The sequence below is a fragment of the Poecilia formosa genome, unplaced genomic scaffold (genome assembly GCF_000485575.1).
Source record: "Poecilia formosa unplaced genomic scaffold, Poecilia_formosa-5.1.2 Scaffold2395, whole genome shotgun sequence".
NCBI classification, from domain to species: domain Eukaryota; kingdom Metazoa; phylum Chordata; class Actinopteri; order Cyprinodontiformes; family Poeciliidae; genus Poecilia; species Poecilia formosa.
The window spans coordinates 1-9,421 of record NW_006802334.1 but is presented as its reverse complement, the minus strand read 5'-3'; the positions used below and the strand labels follow the sequence as shown (position 1 = coordinate 9,421).

At 43.1% G+C, this 9,421-nt stretch overlaps 1 protein-coding gene across 1 annotated transcript; it reads left to right on the top strand.

Moving 5' to 3' along the window:
* The first annotated feature begins 80 nt into the window (after nucleotides 1-80).
* Nucleotides 81-9,400, top strand: LOC103133227 (very low-density lipoprotein receptor-like). Its single transcript, XM_007544999.2, has 15 exons — nucleotides 81-425; nucleotides 1,197-1,359; nucleotides 1,441-1,563; nucleotides 1,650-1,772; nucleotides 2,329-2,448; nucleotides 2,930-3,055; nucleotides 3,128-3,299; nucleotides 3,671-3,895; nucleotides 3,966-4,084; nucleotides 4,166-4,305; nucleotides 4,688-4,829; nucleotides 4,910-5,053; nucleotides 7,988-8,065; nucleotides 8,140-8,309; nucleotides 8,654-9,400. Exons 1-15 carry the CDS (start codon nucleotides 96-98, stop codon nucleotides 8,687-8,689), a joined length of 2,211 nt encoding a protein of 736 aa, XP_007545061.2. The 5' UTR covers nucleotides 81-95; the 3' UTR covers nucleotides 8,690-9,400.
* The last annotated feature ends 21 nt before the right edge of the window (nucleotides 9,401-9,421 follow it).

Sequence of the window (9,421 nt, the reverse complement as noted above, 5' to 3'; positions counted from 1 at the left end):
TTTATTGATGAAGCATTGAGGAAAACTCCAGATGTCTCAGCAGACGCTCCTGGATTCCCTGGAGCTCAGCCTGATCAGCTGGTATTGATTATGGGATGCTGAGCTGCAGAAACCTGGTTGGCTCGGTTCACAACTGCAGTTTCTGCCTCAGTGGATGTGGATCAGAGTTCCTGCAGTTAGAATCAGAACCTGAAGTAAACCCTCTGACTCCTCCAGGTAACGTCACCTGCGCTCTGAACGAGTTCACCTGCGCCAGCGGCCGCTGCATCTCCAAGAACTTTGTGTGCAACGGCGAGGACGACTGCGGCGACGGCTCGGACGAGGTGGACTGCGCGCCGTCGTCCTGCGCTCCCAACGAGTTCCAGTGTGGGAACGCTTCCTGCATCCCGGCCAACTGGGTCTGTGACGACGACGTCGACTGTCAGGTGAGAGGAAACGAAGAAGAAAATCAGGTCTGAGGACTGAACGGCCATTTTCTACTGGTGATGCGTTTTAGGGATTTACAGGTGGAGTTCAGGTCAGAATTAAAATACTTTAATTCTCTAAGAACTTTTGTTTGATAGGAAAAGAGATGGTTGTGTCAAATATAAGAAACTATTTGAAACAAATAATTCTGCCACAGAATGGTGCTTTTTAAAATCTTAAAAATTGCATGTGGAAAATGTCTGTCCTTAATCACACATTCAATCAAACTAGAGGGATAAGAAGCTGCAAAGTCTTTTTTAAAAAAGCAATTGTTTTATACCAAATTCAATTTCCAACTTTGTTTTTCCTCTAGCAAAATTAAAAGACAAATGCATAAAATAAAGTTGCTCATTTCAATAATTACGAGTTGAGATGAACAGAAGCTGGAAAACAAGCTGACGTCTCTCTGGAGACCTGAAGAGGGCGTTGGTGTGAAAAATCCAGATTTGTCTAATCTGCATGTAAACAATTTGAAAAAGCTGCAAACCTAAGTTTTTACTGTGCAAAAATCAGAAAATTTAATGCACACCAACTTATCTGCAAATGTCATGTTGTGGAAAAACAATTCAATCCAGAAAACTGCACATTATGAATGAAATGTGCAACTGCAACCTTCATTAATGCACATCTGTACATTTAATCATAATTAGAAAAACCAAAAACTTTCTGATTGTTGCTGAAATATTGGCATTAAAGTAAAATATCCTGATTTAAACTGTTTGTTTCTGCAGGACCAGTCAGATGAAGCTCCGGCTCGGTGCGGCCGCCACCCGACGCCGCCTGCCAAGTGTTTGTCCAGCGAGATGCAGTGCAGCTCTGGAGAATGCATCCATAAGAAGTGGAGATGTGACGGAGACCCCGACTGCAAGGACGGCAGCGACGAGGCCAACTGTCGTACGTCATGATGCCAAAACGACTCCAGCTTCTTTCACTGATTTTCCTTTAGCAGGAAGTAAAGTTTGAGTTTGTTTGCAGCTGCGCGGAGTTGTGAACCAGATAAGTTTAAATGTGACGATGGCAGCTGCATCCAGGGAAGCAGACAGTGTAACGGCTACAGAGACTGTGATGACGGATCGGATGAAATCAACTGCAAGAACCGTAAGACTCTGGTTTTAAAACAAAACGTCCTCATGCATTGAAACTCTTCTGGATTAGTGATGATCTGGATTAACTTCCTGTTTCAGTGACTCAGTGCAACGGGCCAGAGAAGTTCAAGTGTCGCAGCGGAGAATGTATCGAAATGAGCAAAGTGTGCAACAAGATCAGAGACTGTCCAGACTGGAGCGACGAGCCGATCAACGAGTGCAGTGAGTTTTAAATGGGACTAAATTATGAACATCTGGAGCTTCTGTTGATGATCCTGAAAGGATGAGATGAATTTTAAAGTCAGTATTTCTTTACTAACTTGAATTATAATGTTTGTTCCTCTTAAATGTCACATTTGTTTCATTTTATAGCTGCATCCAGAAACTGTTTCAATTAACAAAATGCAAATGGTTTATTCATCAAATAAGACTTAAAATAAATTTTACTTCCTGATTTAACAACTTGAAATTGGCCCTCTGTCTCTTTAAAACCTTTCTGCTCTTTCTGAAACTCAGGCTTCAGGAAGTCATCACAACATGGCTTCTCTATTAACCCTTTAACGTTTTTACCAGCGTTTCACTGAGAAGTAGCTCCTATAATGAGCTCAGCTGTTCCACCAGTTTGCCAAATGCTGCTGGCTAGTCTGAAGGAGTATCAGAGGCTCGTCAGCTTCCAAAAGCAAATCTGTGTGAAGCAGATTGTTTTTTTGTTTTTTTACATTTTATAGAAAACGCCTGTTTTGTTCCTTCTGTAACCGTGGTTTTGTTCTTGTTCCAGATGTGAACGAGTGTCTCCTGAACAACGGCGGCTGCTCCCACATCTGCAAAGACATGGTGATCGGCTTCGAATGCGACTGCACACCTGGACTGCAGCTCATCGACCACAAGACCTGCGGAGGTACGAGCTGCGCGTCACCAGACGAGTTCAAGGATTTCAAGTCAATTTTCTTTGTCCTGCAAATAAGAAATGAGGCTGGAAAAAGCTCATTGACTAATTTTCATTTAACTCTCCAGTTTTGACTAATTCAAACTAAAATCCTGATCCATAGAGGCGTGTCCGACGCTGCAGGATTTCACTCCATGTTTATTCTGAACTGAAACATTCGGTGGTAAATCCTGCAGGTCGTTTTCTGACGGTGTTCAGGAGATCTGTACGTCCTCTAATCCCTCCTGGCATAAACTCCATCAGTCCTTCAGAAGCGTTACATTTCCTCCCATTTGCAACCAGCAGTGAACTGAATGCTGGAATATTTAACTGACTAAAAAAAGACTGGAATTAAAGGTTTAAATGTCTTGTTTTCTTTTATAAGAACTTGCGATTTTAAGATGGTTGTGCAGCTTTCCATTTCTAAACGGTTCCTCTTGGTCTCTTGATGCAGACATCAATGAGTGCATGAATCCTGGTATCTGCAGTCAGATCTGCATCAACCTGAAGGGCGGCTATAAGTGTGAATGTCATAACGGCTACCAGATGGATCCGGCTACCAGCGTCTGCAAGGCTGTTGGTGAGCATCAGGAGTTCAGTTTGACCTTTTCACCTTTCCTGGTTTTTACAAACTTCTCTTCCTCCGGTTCAGGGAAGGAGCCGTGCCTGATCTTCACCAACCGCCGTGATATTCGCCGTCTGGGTCTGGAGAGGAAGGAGTACACGCAGATCGTGGAGCAGCAGAGAAACGCCGCGGCTCTGGATGCAGATTTCAACCAGCAGACCATCTTCTGGGCCGACCTGGGTCAGAGGGCCATTTACAGGTAGTCGGGGTTCATTTTCCATTATTGGAGCTATTGAACACGAGCATGATTGACAGCAGTAAGACCCTCCTTGTTTAGTGCATTTCAACTGTTGGCACTAGGAGAGCTTTTCTTTTTTTTCTTGTGATCTACATTTATAAATTCTTGCCATGAAAAGATCAGATGCATTTTGGCTAAATAGAAACCTGCTGTGGTTCACTTCAGGCTGCAGTGTGAATGCAGCTCAATGGGAAATGAGGCTCATCTGAGTTTTGGATTATTTACTGTAACTGTGCATCTTGATGTCCATCTTTAACTGACTGAACTCGACTCCTCTAAACCATTTAAAGGTGACAAACGTTTGTTTTCCTCAAACCTCCATGTTTTTCCAGCACCGTCCTGGACAGGCGAGGCGACGTCGGCGTCCATAAGAAGGTGATCGATAACGTCCAGACTCCTCTGGGCATCGCTGTGGACTGGATCTATAAGAACCTGTACTGGTCCGATCTGGGAACCAAAACCATTTCTGTGGCGAACTTCAACGGAACCAAGAGGAAAGTTCTGTTCAACACGGGCCTGAGGGAACCCGCCTCCATCGCCGTGGATCCTTTATCTGGGTGGGTGGAAACGTTTTGGGTTTTTACTGACTGCTGCTCTGATCCGCTGACTGGACTGTTCTGGTCTCAGGTTTCTGTACTGGTCTGACTGGGGAGAGCCGGCTAAGATCGAGAAGTCTGGAATGAACGGAGCGGACCGGCAGGTTCTGGTGGCGACTGACATCCAGTGGCCCAATGGGATCACACTGGGTAGGAATGAGGCGAAACGTCTCCAACATGAAAACCTGCAGCTGAAATGATAAAATCTATTAATGTATTTAATGTCTTCAGATCTGATCAAAGGCCGGCTCTACTGGGTCGACTCCAAGCTGCACATGCTCAGTAGCGTCGACCTGAACGGAGACAACAGGAACAAGGTGCTGCAGTCTGCAGATTATCTGGCTCATCCATTCGCCGTCACCGTGTTCGAGGTTCGTTTTGCCTTCAGGTTAAATTCATTGACGTGTAAATCTACAATAAAAACTCAGTTAAAATGTAAGTTTGTTCACTTTAAATGTTTAAGTTTGAAATGATTACAGACTGAAAGGCCATTTGATGAGAAAAGTTTCTATTTCAGGTCTGTTATCTTGTCACGTTTTTAACGTCGCCTGGTTCATTTTCATTAAAGGAATTTAGACAATAAAATGATTTTATTTAAAGAATAGAGTAAATGCTCTTCAATATACTATAAGAAGGCTTAACTGGATAAGATGCATTTCTACAAAGTGCCAATTTTTATTCTTTCAGTTATTAATTAATGGATTACTGAAATGATCAGCTGTTTATAAAAGTCGGCCATGTTGGTTCTGTTAGGATCGGGTTTTCTGGACCGACGGTGAAAACAAAGCCATCTACGGCGCCAACAAGTTCTCTGGTTCTGATGTCGTCACGCTGGCCAGCAACCTGAACGACCCTCAGGACGTCATCGTCTACCATGAGCTGATCCAGCTGGCTGGTAAGGGGTCAAAGGTCACCCAGTGTAACCAGGACTGGTTACCAGCTGGATTTGGGCTTCAGTTTGTTTTTTCTCTGCAGGAACCAACTGGTGCACAGAGAAAAATGGCGGCTGCAGCTTCTTGTGTCTTCCTGCTCCACAGATCAACAAACACTCCCCCAAGTACAGCTGTGTGTGTCCTGCAGGCCAGGAGCTGGCAGCAGACGGCCAGCGCTGCAGACCCGGTGAGTCCTGACCCGACATGCAGGAGGGATCGGTCTGCTGCAGGACTTCACCTCTAAACATTGTCCTCTTAGTTTTACTGCTGAAATCGGTTTCATGTTTTCAATATAAGTACCACTCGCCTGTTTGGGCTTCTAGAGGAGCAAAGGGAACCTTTACGTCTTGACTTTTAAGTTGTGGTTAAATGTCTGCAGCAGCTCCAGGGTTGTTTGCAACAATTAGCGGTTCCAGGTGTGAAGGCAGAGCGGCTCTGGCCTTCACCTCCTGCTGGACGACCGGTTGCTTAGAGACGCTTTGTTTTCCCTGCAGCTTCGCTCAGATCCTTTCACAGCCTTTTCAAACATGACAGCTGAATCCGCAGCACTAATTGGACTCTGGTTCCAGTCGGGACTCGCAGATCGCTGGACCGTCTTCATGGCAGGACTACCAGCAAACTGCAGTTTCCCAGATTTTCTCTTTATTTCACAGGAAACAGAATCTGTGGAAGTTTTAACAGAGAAATGAAGCATCCTGAGGTTGTCGAGTCATCTTGACTCGATTTAAAGGAGTTTTTGAGACGTTCTAAGAAACCAACAGAACGGTGGAATCCAGACTTTTCAGAAATTGAGTCTTAAAAAACAAAAATCTGATTTGGCTATAAAATCATCACCCAGCTCTAGTGCATCCTTTACTTTCTTCCTGGTTTTTCCCCTCTTCTGTCCATCTTCTAGTTTCTAGTTATTCCACATTTTGTTGAAGTATTTACCATAAACCTGGTCAACTTTACCTCTTTACTTAGGAAGCTCATTTAAATCACATCTGCAGGTTTACAGTAGACTGAAGAACCCTGGATTTCAATTTTTATTGATCCTGCTTACTTTCCTATTTGGTGCCTGTCCCTTTAAGGCTGCAGACTAATTGGCCCATTTCCCAGCTGCCTCATCTGGCCGACCAGGAACTGGAGCTGTGAGGCTGCAGCTCCAGTCGACTCTAATCCTGTTAGAAACACAAAGTGAACAGAAGCTTTTCTCAACTCACAGCTACAAACGACAGTTTTTCTTGTTTAAATGACGCTTTTACAGATCAGTGGTTTGTTCTTCAGTGTGAGCTGAAATCATAGTCCAGTGGTTCCTGGAGGCTTCCTGCATGTTTTATTCTCTCCCTGGAGGTGGCAACGATCTCAGCAGGTCGATGTTCTCCTCAGGCCTCTGATGAACCATCATTTGGTCCTGGTGCCTTCAGGACCCACTTTGGGGACCACTGTCAGATGTTTTGGTTTTTCATTGTTTACAATGAGAAACTTAAAATCCCATAATGCTCTGCTGTGTGGGCAGGTTTGTTTACGTTTCATGAAGAAAACATTTTATTTTCTCCACTAATTTACAGATCAGAACAAACTTGAAGCTTCTCATCAGAAATTCCAGCAGCTTCTTTATTTGTGATGATTCACAGGAATATGATCATTACTGAGTTTTCAGAGAATAAGATGATGTAGCAAAACTGACTTAACCCTGCATTTGTTTTGCTATATCAAAAATTGTTTGTCTACCCAGAATGCCCTGCTCTGTAGTCCACTTCCTGCTTTGGAGCGATCTGTGGTCCATTCAAACTGCACCAGTGTTCAGTTCAGCCAAACGCAGACTGAGGTTTGTAGGTGGACCAGAGTTCACACCTCACCACAGAACCAGACCTCCCAGTTGGAGCCGTTCAGTTCAGGAGGTTTAAACCACAGCTACTGGTTTCATGCATCAGATAAACCAGTTTACTCTCCAGAGATCTGGTCTACATTCAAAGAAAACTCAGAAATGGGACGACCTTGAATGCTTAAGGTTTGTTGTTCCTCTTCTAGTGACAGACTTTTCCTCAGAGGATGATGGTGAAGCTCTAACTCAGCCTGAAGGTAAAAGCCAACACTGTCTGAAAGCAAGCTGGACTTTCCTAAGATCAAGTAACATCCAGTAAATTAATCTTTTCTGCTTTAACTGAAACTTCTGCTGCTTTGGTCATGATCTGATCGGCGCTTTCCAGTTCAACCTGGAAACTCAAACTGAATTTCCCTGCATCATATTTTTTTACTCCAGTAATTTTAATCACAAACCTGAGGAATCCTTGACTTGTTACTAAATGAGAACAATGTGACATTCAGTAATCGCCTCTCTGCTGCTGAAGAGTTTAAATTAAATCTGCCTCTGAACTAATCTAGAACAGGAGCACCATCTAGTGGAAGAAAACGGGAAGTGCACATGCAGGTTTTGGCTCAAAACCTGCATCTATGTTCTGTGAAAATGGAGCTGGACTCCAACTATAGCTTATAAATCTCAGAACCTGCTGGAAGTTTTTACTTTTGCTATTTGAACCATTTTTTTCTTCTGCTTTTATAAAAGTTGATGCAGTATCTTGTTTTGAATGTGAGCTTTAGATTTACACCAGTATCTCTTATAAGGCTCTGAATGCATGGAGATTTTTATACATCTTTATTGCAATAAAATGCCACCAAATAATTAGACTTAAAGTTTCTATAAGTCTTATAATTGTTGGGTCTTCAGTATTCCCAGATGTTAAAGCAGATCTTTCTCAGCTCTCCAGATAAAAAAACAACCGAAGCACCTTGCTGATTTTTAGCTTCAGGAAAATGATCCTTTACAAAAACCTTCCAAATGTAACGTCCCAACCAAGAGGGAAAGAAAACGGGCTTGTTGGCTTACCATCCAGAAACCACTTGCTGGATGTTTTATGCAGGAGGCTCCACTTCTGCTTTTCAAAGCTATGATTGTGTAATTGTGCATCTATTTGTATTTAGTGACAAGAGGCCCTAAAATGGCTCATTCTGAACTGAGCAGACTTGAATCTTTATAAATGAGTTATGAAAAACATGTGAAGGGCAGGTTTTGTATAGACCATAAACCTTTCGTAACCTGTACAAGGTGTATGAAAGTTGCCATTTTCGTCTCTTCCAGAAGCCAATGTGAGCACGTCCATCCAGGTGGACTCCACCACCAGAGGCTCTGCTGCTGCCTGGGCCGTCCTACCCGTCTGTAAGTCCAGCTGCTCCTCCTCTGAGGTCAAACATGAAGGTCAGAGCTGTTTGTCACCAGCCTCTCTGCTGCAGTGCTGCTGGCCATGGCTGCAGCCGGCACCTACCTGATGTGGAGGAACTGGCAGCTGAAGAACCAGAAGAGCATGAACTTCGACAACCCAGTCTACCTGAAAACCACAGAAGAAGACCTCAACATCGACATCACGCGCCACGGCGCCAACGTGGGCCACACCTACCCAGCGGTGAGTCGACCGACCTGGAAACTCCTGCAGGTTGAATAGATCATTTCCTCCTGCAGGTCAGTTTTACTTAAAACTTTTCTAGCTTCATCAAACCCTCTAGTTGAAACTTTAAGATGTTTTACTATCAGGTTGTTCTCTACCCAAATAAGTCGGCTTTATCTCTTTTGTTTGTGTAAAAAGTCATCTGAATAGTTTTTTAAATCCTAACATGCTCTTGAAAATTTACCTGATGCAACAAAATTGTTTTTTTTAGTAAGACTATAATTATAAATCTCTGAACTCAGAAATTTTAAAATAAATATTGATGTGTGTTAAAATGCTCCAATTTCCTTTTTTTTTTCCAGATTTCAATCGTGAGCACAGACGATGATTTATCCTGATCAGGATTTGGTTTTTTGTCCTCCTCGTTTCCATGCCAACGGTTCACGGCAGCCCTTAAATTTCAACCACAAGCCTTCAGAAGTGCATCAAGTCCTGATCTGTGAAGAGGAAATGTTATTTATTATGTGAATACTTCCAGTTTTCCACCTTCACTCCAAAGTGTTTTTCTTTTCCTTCTCTGTCTGGCTGACCAGAGATCAGTTTCCTCTCTGAGGGTCTTTCTGTGTTCAGCCTGGACTGAAGAACTGGATCTTCATCAAACTGTTTCCTGGTTCTGATTTAAACCGGGTCAAAGTTCTCAGGTCTTAACGGGGAACCAAGTCTGGAGACTAAAAGTCGAATATTTAATTATGAAACGGGATGTTAATATTTCTGATCATGCTTTGTGGCTAATTTTAGGGTTTCTTCTGTTAACTGCATTATTGCTGCTGAGGTCGCCATGGTTACAGCATTTGTAAATATATTTCCTCCCTCAGATGTGACTGTAAATCAGGACTCAAAGCACTTTGATCATGTTCTCTGTAAATAAGATTGTATGAACTGACTTGAATCCATTTTTTGCTCTGGCCGTTTCGTCACCAGAGTTCAGATTTATTTAAGGAGCAGAGGAGGAAAAACATGAATTTGGTAAAAATGACTATTTTGTATGTTTGTGCTGTTGCTGTGAACTTTTTATAGCCTTGTACAGTGAAGGATGAAATGATCTGTAACTGAAGGAACTGATTCAGACA

What these genes read in the sequence shown, in the direction of transcription:
- LOC103133227 (XM_007544999.2), top strand. Translation starts at nt 96, where the DNA reads ATGCTGAGCTGCAGAAACCTGGTTGGCTCGGTTCACAACTGCAGTTTC. An exon ending in CAGCGACGAGGCCAACTGTC is followed by an intron (nt 1,360 to 1,440) that starts GTACGTCATGAT and finishes GTTTGTTTGCAG; the next exon opens with CTGCGCGGAGTTGTGAACCA. An exon ending in GCCGTGGATCCTTTATCTGG is followed by an intron (nt 3,896 to 3,965) that starts GTGGGTGGAAAC and finishes TTCTGGTCTCAG; the next exon opens with GTTTCTGTACTGGTCTGACT.